Here is a 17085-nt window from a genome sequence, read left to right as displayed (position 1 = left end):
ACCAAAAGAACTAAGTGGGGCATGGCTACCACTACCAACTTCTCTGAAAGGGATCATATTTGAAGGTCCTGGATAGAGAGGGAGGAAATGTAGACCCAAACTCAAAACTATAAAAAGTCCAGGCTTAGTTGTCAGAAAGAAACTGGAGGAACCTGAAATTATGATCCTTAGGTTTGGAAAGGAACTCAACCTTATGGTCCAATTTTCAACCAGGTGGTAGATAGATATGTTGTTGTTAAGTGCAACCGAGTCAGTTCTGACTCATAACGGCCCTGAATAGGGTTTCCGAGGAGAGACTGGCGAGTTTGAACTGCCTACCTTGTGGTTCAAACCAACCTTGTGGTCAAGTGCTTATCCTACAGCAACACATGGTTATTTTTTCTAGAGAGATGGAGTTCATGTTAACTTAGGAACTTTCTCATTTGAAAAATATTTATTCTATTTTCAGAGACAGCTAGCTATGTGCTCTGCAGAGGGTTACTCGAATTCCCTTAATCATTTCCTCCTCATCTGCAAATCAGTCACCACAGTTCGTTCCTGCTATCTATTATCTTAGTGTTGTGTGAAGAACAGATGTAAAGGTGATTGTAAACTGTGAATGCAATGGTATGTGAATGCAAGGGAAGTTTCCAATCTTTGACAATAGTTTTCTCTCTGTTTCTGACTTCCAGTTTAGAGAATGATTTTATGTGCAAGTAAAAATTACTTCTCAAATAGAAAGAATATGTTGTATTCATCTCCATAGGCCCTGTGTCTAAGACAGTGTTTGCCAAACGGTATATTGCAGTTTGTACTGTCAAGCAGTTTTCAGTGCTATCAAGTTGATTCCAACTCATAGCAGCCCTGTATAGTGTTTCTGAGAAGCAGCTGGTGAGTTGAATTGCTGACCTTGTGATTAGCAGTCCAGTGCGTATCCTGCAGCGTCACCAAAAGGCATAAGTGTAGTAATTACATTTTTTAATTGTTATGCTTCTACTGTCGTTCTTTATATCCTGGAAAGCTGTAACTAGTTATTTAATAATACTGCTAATTCATAGAGGTTTGTTTGGTAAGAATAAGAGAACACACACACAAAACCCCCTGAACATTAACAATCCTTGGAGCTTCATTGAGTGTTTCTAATCACAATGGAGCAGAAAAAAATGTGAACTAGGTTAAGTGCTTAATCAGTTTTCTCATTTTTTTTTTTTTTTCTGTAGACATTTAGAGGATTGGCCAGCAAATGTCATGTCAGGCATGACAAGCACCGGAAGTAGCTGCTATGTGCCTGGACCTGCACAAAGCATCATGGTAGATTTTCTATTTTGATTTGTTCAACAGTCAGTAAACACGTTCGCTGGTCAATAGGTGGCAAAAGTGTAGGGCATATTTTTACAAATGTGTGAAATAAACATAATTTTGAAGAAGCAACACATACAAAATAGGATGTTATAAAGTGTGATCATACATTACTTGAAAGAAGTGATGATATAAATTGGTCATAAAGGACAGGAAAGGGGCTTTAGGTCGGGGTGAAGAGATACAGAACTCTGGATGAGGGAATTGGCAGACCGGGTAAATGGAACAAAGAACTTTAAATGGTTCAATAAAATTGGGCATTGGACAGATATGAAGCTAGATTTTGTATTTATGAAATAACCAGACAGCAGTAATTCCCTGGGTGACTAAATTCCGATTTATAGACAACTTGTACTTTTTGAGCTTTTTCTAGCACTATAAGAGTAGTGGGGTGCTGTAGGATAAGCATTGGGGGCCCTATGAATCGGAACTGACTTGACAGTCCTTAACAATGTTGTTAAGTGCCGTTGAGTTGGTTCCGACCCCTAGCAATCTTGTATAGGATTTCCAAGGAGCAGCTAACAAACTTGAACTGCCAACCTTGCAGTTCAAACCAACTTTGAAGTCCAGTGCATTAACCCGTAGTGCCACACCAGAACTCCTTAACAACAGTATCAAAGGCTAAAAAAAAATGTTATCCTCCTGTCCTGATGCATCAACAAATTCGACTTAAAAACACACTTAGGAACTGATCTTGTTTGTAATCCAGTAACTGTGCGTACAGTGTTTAAAGTTCTTAATTTTATTCGATAGTCAGTCATTTGAGTTAGGTCTTGAATATGACCGGAGATGGTACTTGCAGAAAGTTAGTCTAGGCGTTCTCTGAAGTGTTCTGCAATACCTATGGTAAGGATGGAGCTCACACGCCTGCTGGAGATGAATTTCCATTTTCTAGACCTGGCATCTTGAGTGTCTGACTAGTCATCACAGCCATGGAAATGCAGAAGAATTTGGTAATAAAAGAGTCAAAATTACACGACTGTCTGCCTTGCCACATGCCTAGGGATTTAGGAAGAAAGTAGGTGAACAGATAAAAGGAAATCAAAGGAGAAGAAATTTTTATAAAAAAAGAAATGGGTCTGATTTAGATGGGAAGGTGGACACATGAGCATATACCTGGGAAAGGCTTTAGAGTAGCCAGAAGGGTTTTTTTTTTTTGCTAGGGGACTCGTATATAAAACATAAAACTGATCTTGTTTTTTGAGCTATTTGAAAATCTTTTTCTACCAATAGGTAAATCAAGCCCTTTCATGTGTGTTAATATCGTGGCTATATGCATATTTGAATTTTGCCACATAATTTTAGATCATAATTACTATGTGCATTAAGTTATATTTACTGTGTTTCTTTTCCCGTATGATGTATTTGCTTTTTATTAAAAAGTCATTTTGGTAGTTAAAAAACTTGCGCTTTTGTTTTATTAGGCAATTTTGGTGCCCTTGGCTTCTGTTTTTTTACTGAATCTTTCACTATTATGTAAATTTTAAAGGTTATTCACTAACTTTGAACTATTACCAAACTAGTGGTTCTCAAATGTCATCTGTAGGTCCTTGGCCACTTAGTCACCTCAGGAAAGTTCCAGAAGTTCTGAAAATTTGAAACTCTTTAAAAAACTAAATGAAATCTTTGCCATATTTACTGTATTAACATTTGCACTGATAGTGCCAAAGCAACGGTGGGTTTAAAACGCTGGTGCCCTTACCACAAATCAAAATAATGGCATGAAATTGGTCTAGTCGCCATTGTATTCCTCACTGACACACCCTTGTAATAATGAGCGTACTGATAATAAAGCCAGTGTTCCTTAACAATGCCTTTGATGAAACAATAAAAATAATTAATCTTACACATATGTTAGTTATTTTATGTCAGCATAAAGCACTTCTGCAATCTATTGAAGTAAAATGGTCATGTGAAGGAAAAGCACTTGGGAAATTCTTAGTCAACATCTAGAAGATCTGTACAACTCAGTGAATCAATATTTTTAATGGCACTACTGATGGTGTGGTGTGGCACTGTAGGATAAGCACTCGACTGCAAGGTCGGTTTGAAACACAAGGTTGTTCAAACTCAACAGCCACTCCATGGAAACCCTATACAGGGTTGCTATGGGTTGGAACTGACTCGATGGCACCTAACAACAACAACAAATACTTGTCCATGGGCTCAAGTGTCCCCAAGTCTCACCACACTTTGGACCAATCAGCTCTTCTTCTCTTTCTCATCTCCAGTCAACAGGAGTCAATGGACTGTGGTTGAACTCAGTGCATTTCTTCATTGCTGCCTTTCCCCACTCTTCCACTCACCAGTAAGTAGATCAGTGTGATTGCCAGCAAGCTTACATGCCTGTTCGTTAGTTCCCTTTGAGTTTCAGTCTTAGAGGGGAGTTTGTTCTGAAGGAACTTGATTGCTTGCCTGGCAAACAGCTTGCTTATTCTTGTAGTAGCCGCTCATGCTGACATTTTTTTTTCTTTTTTTTTCTAATGATCTTTCTTTGAAGACATATTTTCTGTCACTCTAGCTGTTCCAGGCTGGTCTGCTTGTCTTTGCTAGTGGGAATGTCTCACCTCATAAGGTTCTGAATGGGACTCAGGATTCCACCTAAGGTCCTATACTCTGCAAAGGTTTTGCAAGAGGCCTAGTTCACTGGGCAAGTTCTAGAACCCCTTTTAGGTATTCTAGTCAGTTATAGGCTGAAGACGGGCTTACAAGTTTTCTGTAATCATGTTTCCCAACATTCTTTCTATCCCACTCAAGTATCTATTTTACAATAGTAGGCAAGGGAAACTAATATTCATAAGACAGTCCAGCATTTTAGTATTATCTCCCCTCTTCAAACTATGCCTAGATCCCTGTATCACAGAGACCTGTTGTTCCAAGTTTAGACATGCATCACTATTTACCTCTGTCCCACTAGGCCATGCAAACCTGTCTCAGTGTTCCCCTATCTATCTTGTTCTTCAACTTCCTCCCCTTTCTTGTATTGCCCTCCCCAATACCTGAACTAAACCCCCCACTCCAACTCCATTGTTGTGGTTACCTTACATTCCATTAACTCTTCCCTCCATTTAAAACAGTCTATTTTATACTGTAATCTACCTGACCTTATCCCCACCTGTATCTCTGTTCCTCTGTGTTTACCTTCTTTCACAGTGTAATTGTTTTGATCATAGACTGACCTCCCAGATCCTCTGTTCTTATCATTTTATTCTGTCGATTGAGTTCAGGATGATGCTGTCATGTACATCACTCTCTGGTTGTTGTCTGTTCTTGTTGGTTTTCAGTCCACAGAACTTCCTTTAGGATGTTTTTCATAGCAGGGTTGGCTTTGGCAAAATCCCTTAGTTTCTGTTTATCCTGGAATGTTTAAATTACACTATCATATTTGATTGGCAGCTTTGCTGGGCAGAGGATTCTAGGTTGGCAATTTTTTTCTTTCAGGGTTTTATATATGTCTCCCCATTGCCTTCTTGCCTGCATGGTTTCTGTAAAGAGATCTGAGCTTAATCTGATTTGCTTGTCTTTGTATATTACTCTTCTCTTTTCTCTAGCTGCTTTCAGGATTCTGTCCTTATCTTTGATTTTGGAGAGCTTGATTATGATATGTCTTGGTGATTGTCTTTTAGGGTCTATCCTTCCTGAAGTTCATGGAACTTCTTGAATGCTTATTTTTTCTCTTTTCAGGATGTTAGGAAAATTTTCTTCCAGAAGCTCTTCAACTATCTCCTCTGTGGACATGTACAATTCTTCCTGGTCCAGAATGCCGATAATTCTTAAGTTATTCCTCTTCATGTTGTCTAACATGTATCTTAGGCCTTTTCAGATTTTTTTAATCCTTTTTTTGTGTTTGCTCTTGTATCCTAGTAGTTTTGAGAGAGTTATCTTTTAGCTACCTAGTTCTGCCTTCTATCTCTTCAATTCTACTTCTTTGCCCTTTCAATGTATTGTCCATTCCTGGTATTCTATTATTAATCATTTGGACCTTTTGCTGTAGGTTTTGAATTGTTTCCAATATGGTATCTATCTTGATTGTTCCTGTAGCGCTTTCCTGACTTCTTCTTTATTTTTCTCAACTCCATAGTATAGTGTTTTGATACATTTTATAATCATTTTTCTGAATTCCTTCTCAGGCATTTCCAAAGCCTTCCTGTCTTCCAGTATGGAGTGCAGGTCTACTTCCACCTCATTTGCCTCAGTCACTTTATCTTGTTTCTGGACATGTGCTGATATGGTCATCTGTTTCTGTTTTTGGGGAATATTCAGGAGTTGTCTGTGGCCTTAATAACTTAGATGGGTGTGTATTTTGGTATTGTTTATGCTTTCGGATTGCCTCCAGGTATATGTGATCAGGAGATGGGCTTCCCTTTTCCCTCTTCTTCCTGTAAATTTTCAAGATGCCACTGTTGGTTGTTGTGACATAACTCAGTTAATTTTTGGCCTACTTCCTTTTTAGTCTGCCTGTCCCATTCCACAATCCCCATTCAGGCATTTTTCCTAGTGATAAACAGTTCAGGACCAGCTGTAGCCATTTTACACTGCCATTTGGTTTTAAATGGAAACTGTCACTTTATATTTCAAGGAGATTTGTGCACATGCATAGTAGAATCCTCCAGGCGTAGTAGGTGTGCAGTGTCTACTTGCTCAGGCAGTCCCTCTAGTCACCAGAATGGAGGTGCACAGACATTGAGAGACCAATGAACAGATACAAAAAAAAGAATGTCTATACCTTTATCTCTGTGGTTCTGTCAGGCATCCATGGCTACTCTGATCCTTCCCCTGCTTGGTCTTGCCCAAGACGGTGGCTCCGGGAGGAGCTGAGCATCTTGAATTAGAAAGTAATGAATTTCTTTCTTCTGCTACAAATTTCCCTAGCTGTAAGCCTTCCAACCTTCTAAATATTCCTTTATATATTGTTCAAAGTTCTGGCACCATCCCCTGAGCCTGCTTGGTCCAATATTCTGTGTTGTTGCTGAAGGAGCTCTTCACTGTACTTCTACCAAATCCACCATCTTGTTTATTCACAGATGTAATAGTCTTGATGTTATCCCACAACTTATTTGGACTTCAATCATTAGTGTTCAATGGGTCACATCTATTCTTTAAATTCAGATGGGATATACTCTCCAACTCATGGCCACCCTGTATAGGGTTTCCAAAGGGCAGCTGGTGAGCTTTAACTGCCAACCTTGCAGTTCAAATGGCTTTGCAGTCTGGTGCATTAACCCACAGCACCACACCAGGACTCCCATTAGTCATTAGAGAAATACAAATTAAATCTACACTGAGATGGCACTTTATACCAATCAGAATGACTAAAACAAACAAAACACCAACTATTCGCCAGGTTGCTGAGAAATGAAATCACTACATCCTTTGCTTGAGGTAGTGTAAAACAGTACAAACAATCTGAAAGAACTGTTTGGCAGCCTCTGAAGAAACTAATACATATGTTGTTAGGTGTGGTTTAGTCAGTTCCGACTCCTAGTGACCCTATATACAACAGAACACAAAATATTGCCACCACTTCTGCTCCATCCTCACAATTATTGTCAAATTTGAGCCCATTGTTGCAGGTGTATCAATATCTTTTTGAGAGTCTTCTTCTTTTTTTTTTTTTTTTTGAGTTTCACTTATTTGGTATTTAATTTGTTTTAAGCATAGACAAAATTGTCAGTTTGAGAAATAATTCACTGTGATATATAGATTGATCTGCCATTTTTAAATTCTGGGGGCCTCTTTTTTTTTTTTTTTTCTTTTTCTTTTTTTGCTAACCCTCTACTTTACTAGGACTCCTGATGTGGCTCTGTCAGATCAGAACTGGACTTCAAACTATAAGATTGGCAGTTCAAACCCAGCAGCTACTCCTTGAAAACCCTACACAGAGTCACTATGAGTCAGAATCCAGCTCAATTACACTTAACAACAACTGCTTTACTAAGCTGTGTCCTTGAGAGTCTTCCTCTTGTTTGCTAGTTTTCTATTTTACTAAGCAAGATATTCTTCCCCAGGGTCTGGTCCCTCCTGCTAACATGTTCAATACACGTAAGATAAAGTCTGGCCACCCTAGCTTCTAAGCAGCATTCTGACTTTACTTCTTCCAAGACAGATTTGTTCCTTCTTCTGGCAATACATGTTATATTCAATATTCTTTGCCAGCACCACAATTCAAAGACATCTATTCTTCTTCAATCTTTCTTATTCATTGTCCAGATTTCACATGCGTATGAGATGATTGAAAACACCATGATTTGGGTCTTCAAAGTGATACTTTAAAGAGGTGTTTTGTAGCAATTTGCTCAATGCAATAAATATCCTTTGATTTCTTGACTGCTGGCTCCATGGACATTGATTGTGGATGCAGGTAAAATGAATTATTTGACAGCTTCATATTTTATCCATTTATCATATTGTTGTTTATTGGTTACTTTGTGAGTATTTTTGTTGTCTTTATGTCAAGGTGTAATCCATACTGATGGCTGTAGTGTTTCGTTTTCTTTTTTAAAGCTTTTATTATGCACTGAGTGATAGTTATATGGGAGAGTTATATTGGTTTTGCACTCATCCTATCGTGTTTCATATCACTGCAATGATTATAATCCCCTCCATGAATCACCATTCAGCAGTATTTGCTTCTATACCCTCTTTTTTATGTATACAAAAACACTCAGGAATATATAATCATTTAAACAACTGAAGGGCACATTCTGCAAGCCTGCCTTCTGGACGCCAACACAAAGCTTTTCTATTTCCATGAATCTGGAGTCCTCAGCTGCTCTCTCTCTCCATGTCCTAATCTCAGATCTCAGCCTCCATCTCTGGTTTCACTGCTTCTCTGGATAGGGTCGTCCCACATTCTGTCATGCTCTTCTCCCTTGATGGTCCTAGGGTTCTCTGTTTCTGGAATGTAAGATTAACTAGTCCCCACTTTATGTTACAAAACTTGTAACTTTACAGTTGCGACAATTGCAATTAGTCACGATAACAATTACTCACTATTGAATCATAAAATTTCAATCCCATCTCATTTCACCAGACCCGTCTAGACAAGATGAAAACTATTCATTGGGGATTCTACCTTTCCCCACACACTCTGAAACTAAACTACGTCTTGAAAACTTGTGAGTCAAGTCACTTTTTTTTATAGCCTCTCCTCCTCCCATTTTAGGTAGCCAATATCTAAGTTGTCCATCCCTATCAACCCTGTGTACAGAGGAGATACATTTTTTTGTAGTTGTTTTTTTCTTTTTAATTTTATTTAATGTTTTATTGTGAATTGTGTGATAGTCTACATGGGAGAACATCAGCTTTGCATTCATTCAATCATCCATCATTTCGTTGGCGTAGTTATCATCCTGTCCATGCATCCTCACCCAACTAAGGGGTGTACCCTGTAAACCTGCACCCCCACCACCACAGTCCTCAGTCCCTTTCCATCTCCTGATCCCGAGCCCCCAGCCCCACCATCTCTTGACATTGTCTTCTCTGCCTCCATCCCAGGCCTCACTGCCTCTCTGGGTAGGATTCCGCTCTTCGCTCTTCTCCATTGATGGTCCCAGGGTCCTCCGCTCCTAGACTGATAAATTAATCACTCCCCTCTTTGTTACAAAATGTCCATCTTTAGATTTCCAACCCTCACAATCAGTCCTGATAGCAATTATTCACCATTGCATCACAAAAGACCCATCTGTATTTCGTTTCATCAGCCCTTCCTGGACAGGCTGGACACCACTCACTGGAGACTCTACCTTCAGAGGAGATATGTTTGATCCTTGATGTGAAGACTCTTTCTCTCTCAGTTGGTATTTTGAGCTACTACAGCCATAAGTAAAGAGCCCTGGTAGTGTAGTCGTTATGAAACAGGCTGCAAACCACAGGGTTGGCAGTTCAAGACTACCAGCTATTCCACAGGAGAAAGATGAGGCTTTCTGCTCCCATAAAGATTTACAGCCTTGGAAACCCTGTACAGGGTTGCTATGATTCAGAACCGACTCCACATCACATAACAACAACAGCCATAAGTATAGGACAAGTTCCTCAAATTGTAGCAATTTACACTTGTTTCCTTTATCAAATTTCTTTATCTTCCTGTATTCGAGTTCTAACCATCAAGCCATGGAAGCGAGGTCAAATGGGTATTATCTGCAAGTTTGGGCATTTTTGTGCATCTCTCCTCACTTCATATCAGCTGCATGCTTGGATCTCGGCTATAGCCCTCTGTGGCTAGGTCCCTGTGTATGGGCTTAGGAGTCCTCAGATCTCACCACACTTTGGACAAATCAGCCCTTCCTTTTTTCTCTCTCATCTCCAGGTCGACTGGAGTCTATGGAACATGGTTGAATTCAGCCCATGTCTTCATTGGTGCCTCTCCCCCACTTCCATTCACTTGATTACTTGCCTTAATGGCTCCCTGGCAAACAACTTGCTTGTTCTTGTAGTAGCCAATCAGACTGCCATTTTTGTTGTTGATTTTTCCTGCTGGTCTTTCTCTTAAGAAGTATCTTCTATTCTTCTAGCTGATCCAGGCTGGTCTGTTTGTCCTTTCCAGTGGGAATGCCTCACCTCAGAAGGTTCTGGATGGGGCTCAAAATTCCACCTAATGTCCTATACAAGTAGTGTTTGATGTTTATCAGTGTTTCAAGCCCTCTTCACTTTCAATTAGCAAGGGTGTTTCATCTGCATATAGAAGATTGTTAATGAATCTCCAATCCTGATGCTGCATTCTTCATATAGTCCAACTTCTTGGATGATTTGCTAAGCAAATGTTAAGTATAGTGAAAAGTATACATTTTTCCTGATTTTAAATCACTCAATCTCCCCTTGCTCTGTTCAAACAGCTGCTTCTCGGTCTATATATAGGTTCCATATAAATGCTATTAAGTGTTCTGGAACTCCTATTTTTCACAATGGTATCCACAATTTCTTATGATCTATATAGTTGAATGCCTTTCTTTACACAGTCAAAAAAAAAAAAAAATAGACTTTTGAATGTTCTCTGCTTTTAGCCAAGATCCACCTAACATCAGCTATGATATCCCTTCTTTTACCTCCTCTTCTGAATTAAACACAATTTCTGGAACTTCCCTGTTGAAATACTGTTGCAACCATTTTTGAATTATCTCTAGCAAAACTTTACTTGTGTGTGATAATAACCATATTGTTGGATTTCTGTTTTCCATTGGATCACCTTTCTTTGGAATAGGCATAAATATAAATCTCTTCCAATTGCTTGGTCAGCAAATCAGTTTTCCTTTCAACCAAACATACACATTTTGTTTCATGACACTGATTGTAATGTCCGCAGTGTGATATCACTTATACCTCTTCCTCCCCTTGTTTCTCATTTCCATTTCTCTTTCTTCCCTAATCTTTCTGAACTCTGTCTTCAGTAAATGCTGCTATTTTTATCTCAAATGGTTAATTATTTCAAGGAATGCACACCTCTCTCATATTGACCTGTCTATTGTTTGGTTGAAAATGGAGCTGTAGGAATGAGTCAATTTCCAGACCTGAAGGGTGATGAAGGGCCATAGTCTCAGATGTTCTCCTAGTCTCTATCTGACCAGTAAGCCTGGTCTTTTTTTTAAATATAATAAATCCTTTTCTCCCACTCTAAGACCTTCTAATATGATCCCTTTAAAAGCAGTTGGTAGTGGTGGCTGGATACCATCTAGTTCTTCTAGTCTTAGGGTATAGGAGGTTGAGGTTCTTGTTCTCCCTTAGTCCATTCATTGTTTCCGTGCATCTTCAATTTTCTTCACACATCTTTGTTTATCAAGAGTTGCATTTCAGTTGACTGTCCACAAGATTTTAAGATCCCAGTCACTACCCACAAAAAGTAGGGTGTAGGACATTGTCTTTGTGGATGATATTGTGCCAATTGTCAATATTAATATTCTTGTTGTGTTATTGTTCTATTGTCCCGTTGGATGCTACCATCAGGAAGAACTTGATATAGGCTACAGAGGAGCTCTCTGTTTTATATTTTATAGCTTCATACGAATCTGTAATGCTCTCAAAATAAAATCTTTAACTAAAAAAAAAAAGAGTTGGATTCTTCATAAGTGAAATGGGTTTATAAGTAGTTTGTAGTAAGGATTACACAAAATGTTAGATATCTATCTTCCCTCCTTTATTTAATGAATATGGGTATCCCCAGAATAATATATATGTAGATCAACAAAGCATTAGATGCTAATTTGTAATTTTTATTCCTGTTTCCATAATTACATGTTAGTTAACTTTGAAGTTATGAAATCACTTTACCCAGGAGAGACAAGACACGTATGATAATTCAGACAACGGGAGAAGGAAGAACCTGAATTTTGGTCCCTTGGTTGGTGGAAATGGGGAAACTACCGGGAAGGCACTGACACCTATGTTCTAAGGTAGATGCTCAGAGAAGTGAGGGAGACGGGTGGATCCAGGGTGTGGAACTGAAAAATAGCTCCCTTTTGCTGATGTTGTTGTTGTTAGGTGCCATCAAGTTGGTACCAACTTATAGCAACCTTATACACAACAGAATGAAACACTGCACAGTCCTGCACCAGCCTCATAATCATTGCTATGCTGAGACCATTGCTGCTACCACTGTGCCAATTCATCTCATTGTGGGTCGTCTTGTTTTTCACTGACCTTCTATTTTACCAAGCATTATGCCCTTCTCTCGGGACTGGTCCTTCCTGATAATAGGTCCGAAGTATGAGTCTTGAAGTCTGGCCATCCTGGCCTATGAGGAGAACTCTGTGCATACTTTTTCCAACACAGATTTGTTTGTTCTTTTGGCAGTTCATTGTACTTTTAATGTTTTCATCTTCTGGCACTATTATCTGACAATGTTTCACTGCTGTTCATTAGATTTTCAGTGGCTAAACATTTAGAAGCATTCTTCTTCTCTGTCTTCTTACTCTTGAAACTCAATTGAAATCTGTCTATCATGAATGACCATGCTGGTATTTAAGGTACTGATGGCATAGATTTAAGCATCACAGCAACACACAGGCAAACTGACAGATAAGTGGTAGATTTGGAGCATGGATATTTATTATGGTTATGTCCTGTTTTTCAATTGAGTGTTGTTGTTGTTGTTGTTATAATCCCCTCTATGCATCATCAACCAACCAAAGGGTAGACCCCGCAGGGCTGCCCCATGGTCATCAATACACAGCCCCTCTCCCTCTCTGGGTCTAGAATTCCAAGCTGTACAATCTCTCCAGGTCATCCTCTCTGTCTCCATCTCTGGCATCACTGTTTCTCTTGGTAGGTTCCCGCACTCGCTCTTCTCCCTTGATGGTCCCAGGGGCCTTTGTTCCTGGCCTGCAAAGTCAACCACTCCCCTCCTTTTGCCAAAAAAGTCTACCTTTACATTTCCAACCCTCACAGTCAGTAATGATAGTAATCATTCACTATTGTACCACAGGAGTGCTATCCCCATCTCCTTTCATCAGTCCCGCCTAGACAGCTTGGATACTACTCAGTGAAGATTCTACCTTCCTCTGCACCCTCTGGATCTAGGCTCCCTCTTGAAAGCTTATAAGCCAGTCACTTCTTGCCTTTGTAGCCCACCCCCATCCCCCATTTTGGGTAGGCAATTTCCAAGTTGCCCATCCCTGTCTACTCTGTGTATGGAAGGGGTGGGAATGATCCTCACTGTAAAGATTTGTTCTCTCTTTTGAGCTACTGCAAGCATAGTTGTAGGTCAAGTTTATCAAATGGTATCAGATTACTCTTTTTTCCCTCTTCTTTCTTCTTCTAGTTGAGTTTTGATTATCCAGCCATTGATGCCAAGTCAAGTGGGTATTATCTGTAAGTGTGGGTGTTCTGATGTATATACCCTCTCTTCTTATCAGCTGGACACTTCACTCTCCACCCTAGTCCTCTGTGGCTATGTCACTGACTCTGGGACCAGGAGTCCCCAGGTCTTGCCACACTGCTGGCCAACCAGGTCTCCACCTGGGTTCATAGGAGTCTATTGAAGATGGTTGGACTTAGCTTGCAGCTTCATTGCTATTTTTCCTCATTTCCTTTTATTGGTGATCAATGTGGTCACCAGTCAGAGCACGTGTCTGCTCATGTATTCCCATTGAATCTTTAGTCTTTGAAGGTGGTTTGCCCTGAGGGGACTCAACCACGTGGCTTGGTGTCTCTTGGGCGAGCAACTTGCTTGTTCTTGTAGTAGTCAGTTGGACTACTTTTATTGTTTTGTATTTTTCCTGTTGGTCTTTCTTTCAAGAAGTACTTTCTGTTCTTCTAGCCACTCCAGGATGGTCTGCTTGTCCTTTCAAGTGGAAATTTCCCACCTCAGAAGATTCTGGATAAGGTTCAGGATTCCTGCAGAGGCTCCGCATGAAGCCTCCTTCACTGGGCACGTTGTAGCCCTGTTTTAGGTATTCCAATCAGTTATAGGCAGAAGACGGACTTACAAGCTTGCTATGGTGATATTTCTGGATATTCCTTTCTCTCCCCTTTAAGTGTCTATTTTATAATGGTATGCCAGGGAAACCAAGATTCAAAAGCCAGCCAAGCATCTTAACATATGTCCCCCATTTTGCCCGTTCCAACCATGCATCAATCCCTGTATCCCAGAGCCCTGTTGTTCCAAGGTTGTGCACACATCATTATTTACCTGTGTCCTATAACCCCATGCAAACCTGCCTAATTGTTTTCCCATCTGACTTGTTATTCCATTCCCCTCCCCCTTCTTGTGTATTGCACCCCTCCCCAGCACCCAAACTATCCTGTGTCTATTCCCTGCCCTGTGCTCCACCTTCCCCTCCCTCATCACACCCCACCCACTCATTCCAGTAACCAGCAAAGAATCCCCACCCTTTAGTATGGGTTCTTTTTCTTAGAGTTTTACAGCAGTGGTCCTATGCAGTATTTATCCTTTTGTGACTGACTGATTTCACTCAACATAATGTCCTCAAGGTTCATCCATGTTATGTGATAGCTTACAGCTTCCTTGTTTTTCTTCAAGGTAGCATAGTACTCCATTGTGTGTATGTACCACAGTTTGTTTATCCATTCTTCAGTTGATGGGCACTTAGGCTGGCTCCATCTTTTTGCTATTGTAAATAGCACTGCTATGAACATTGGTGTGCATATGTCTATTCGTGTTATGGCTCGTATTTCTTATGGATAAATACAAAGTAGAGGAATTGCTGGATCATAAGGTATTTCTATTTCCAGCCTTCTGAGGAAGCTCCATATTGCTTTCCAGAAAGGTTGGACCATTTTGTAATCCCATCAGCAATGCAAGAGCATCCCAGTCTCTCCACATCCTTGCCAGCATTTATTGTCCTCTACTTTTTTGATCTTTGCCATTATTGTTGGTGTGAGATGATATGTCATTGTTGTTTTGATTTGCATCTCTCTAATGGCTAGTGATCGTGAACATTTCTTCATATGTTTGCTGACTGCCCAGGATCTCCTCCTTGGTGAAATGTCTGTTCATGTCCTGTGCCCATATTTTAATTGGTTTATTTGTCTTTTTCTTGTAGAGGTGTTGTAGTTTCCTTACATGGTCTACTTTTGAGGGATTAACTCCTGAAAACCTTATGAATAGCAGTAAAACACTATTTGATACACATAAATTTGTAATTTTTAACTTCCCAGTCACTATTCATCAAAGTAAGATGTAGAACGTTATCTTTGTGGACTATGGCAATTGGTTTAGATGTCCCTGAGACTATGGCTCCTAGTCCTCAGGCCCAGTGATTCATTCTTTCAAGGTGTTTGATTATAGCTAAGAATTTATCGTAACTTTGTCCCTGTATTCTTTACTATATTCATGGATATAATCACAGTACATACAAATATAAGTATATGTGTTTTTAAAAAGTTTTTTTGCAATCATATTTTTAATTACCAAAGGTCTCTCTATTTTCTTAATATGGTTAAAATATTATGATGATATTACAATTAGTTCAAACATTTTTTGGTATTCTCAACATGAATATTCTCAGTGGCTAGGTTTTGATTTTAAAGTTGCTGTTGGGTTTCCATAAACGACTTCTGAATCTTGTAGTTTTGTTCATATAAGTGAGTTTGCAGATCCTTAAAAATATTTATAGTATTTAATGTTGGAGGATATTTCTTCACCCAAATGAGAACAAGCAATTCTGGATCTGGTTTTAGGAGCCTCATTGGCAACAGATGTGCAATGAAGGGGATGGGTGATGTCCAGCCAAAGGACAAACCTGTGTTGTGTTTGAGCAGCTTCTTTTCTAGACCTGGAAGTTTCCCGTCTCCTCTCTCCTTTCTTCTGACACTGCACTCCCTTCAGGAATATGTGGTATCCCAACTCCCATCTTATCTCACAGGGCTCTGCTAAGTGAGTTGGAAGAGCACTTATTAATTCTCTAATTAAGAAAAGTCTGGCTCCCTACAATCCCCATTTTTTACCCCACCCCCTTCTTTCTCCTCATACTCTGGCCTCTTCCCGGGCTATCTTTTGGGAAAAGGCAGTAAGGAAGTGTTTTTCTCTTCTGCTCATAGGATGATGAACTTTGATACAAATTTTTCATCATTTATCAAGGTCATGAATTCCAACTGATGCTTCAAAAGTCTCATTGTTTCCAATAATCAATTTCACCTTGAAATAATGGCCACTAAGATCATTGTTTTTGAAGCATTAGGAGTTTTTTTTTTTGGAATTAGAGTTGTAACCCTAGAAATATATTAATGTTGAAATGACTGTTTTTATCTGTCAGCAACTAAAGTGTATTGAAGGTGAAACAATATTTATCCAAGTGTTCAAAGTCCTGTTAAGTGTTTCATCAGCTTGTGTTTTGATTAATAAAAGCTTTGGATTTTAAGCTTTCAATAGCATTTAGTCAAAGTGCATCAATGGATCTCTTTACCATCCTGGTGATTTGCCTGTCTTGCTTGATTTTTCTGTTGATATGGAATCAGAGCTATTCCAAAGGGAAATTCCCACCAGGCCCTACTCCTCTCCCTATTCTTGGAAATATTCTACAGTTAGATATTAAGAACCTCAACAAATCGTTAAACAAGGTAAGTGTGATTTGATTAATTTTCTTGCAACTGTTGGTCATGAGTAATAAGACAAATAAAATATGACCCCAAACACCCAGATGCCATTTTAGGATGAGTATAAAAAGACTACTAGAAGGGAAAGGGACCCAGGAGATGATGGTTGAAATTGTAGGAGTTCCATGTTCATATTGTTATGTGGAGTGCCTGGGTGGTGAAAATGATTAGTGTGGTTGATTACTAACTGAAAGGCTGAAGGTTCAAATCCACCCAGACATACGTTGGAAAAAAGGTCTAATAACCACTTTTGAAAAATCGGCCATTGAAAACCCTAAAAGGCATAGTTTTACCCTGACACACATAGGGTTACCATGTGTAAATATCAATTTAATGGGAACTAAAAATAAAAAAGTTTGTTGCTTATTGATATGCTATTTTAAAAGATATTTGTTGTTGAACATATACACAGCTGAACATGTATCAATTTAACAGTTTCAACATGTACAATTCAGTAACATTTTTCAAGTTGTACTTCCATTTTCATTCCCCTTTTTTGAATCTTTCCTCTCCATTAACATAAACCCATTGTTCCTGATTCCTAGCTAATCTCTCAGTCTGTTGTTGTCAATCTGATCCCACCTGGATAGTTCTTAAAACAGTATAATAGTCAAGGCAGACACTTTTTACTGGTTAAGCTAGACTATCGTTTGACTAAAAAACTTCAGAGGATACTTTTGGTTTAAAGATTATTTTATG

At 39.3% G+C, this 17085-nt stretch overlaps 1 protein-coding gene across 2 annotated transcripts in view; it reads left to right on the top strand.

The window, feature by feature from the left end:
* The first annotated feature begins 16182 nt into the window (after nt 1-16182).
* LOC102823116 (cytochrome P450 2C21-like) overlaps nt 16183-17085 on the top strand; it is a 32752-nt gene continuing 31849 nt past the window's right edge. For both annotated transcript variants that reach the window (XM_006831172.1, XM_006831171.1), the window contains exon 1: nt 16183-16350. In XM_006831172.1, coding sequence (XP_006831235.1) covers nt 16183-16350 — 168 coding nt within the window. The remainder of the gene's footprint in view (nt 16351-17085) is intronic.

Source organism: Chrysochloris asiatica, unplaced genomic scaffold, assembly GCF_000296735.1.
Source record: "Chrysochloris asiatica unplaced genomic scaffold, ChrAsi1.0 scaffold00003, whole genome shotgun sequence".
Classification (NCBI taxonomy): domain Eukaryota; kingdom Metazoa; phylum Chordata; class Mammalia; order Afrosoricida; family Chrysochloridae; genus Chrysochloris; species Chrysochloris asiatica.
This window is presented reverse-complemented; position numbering and strand designations above follow the sequence as displayed.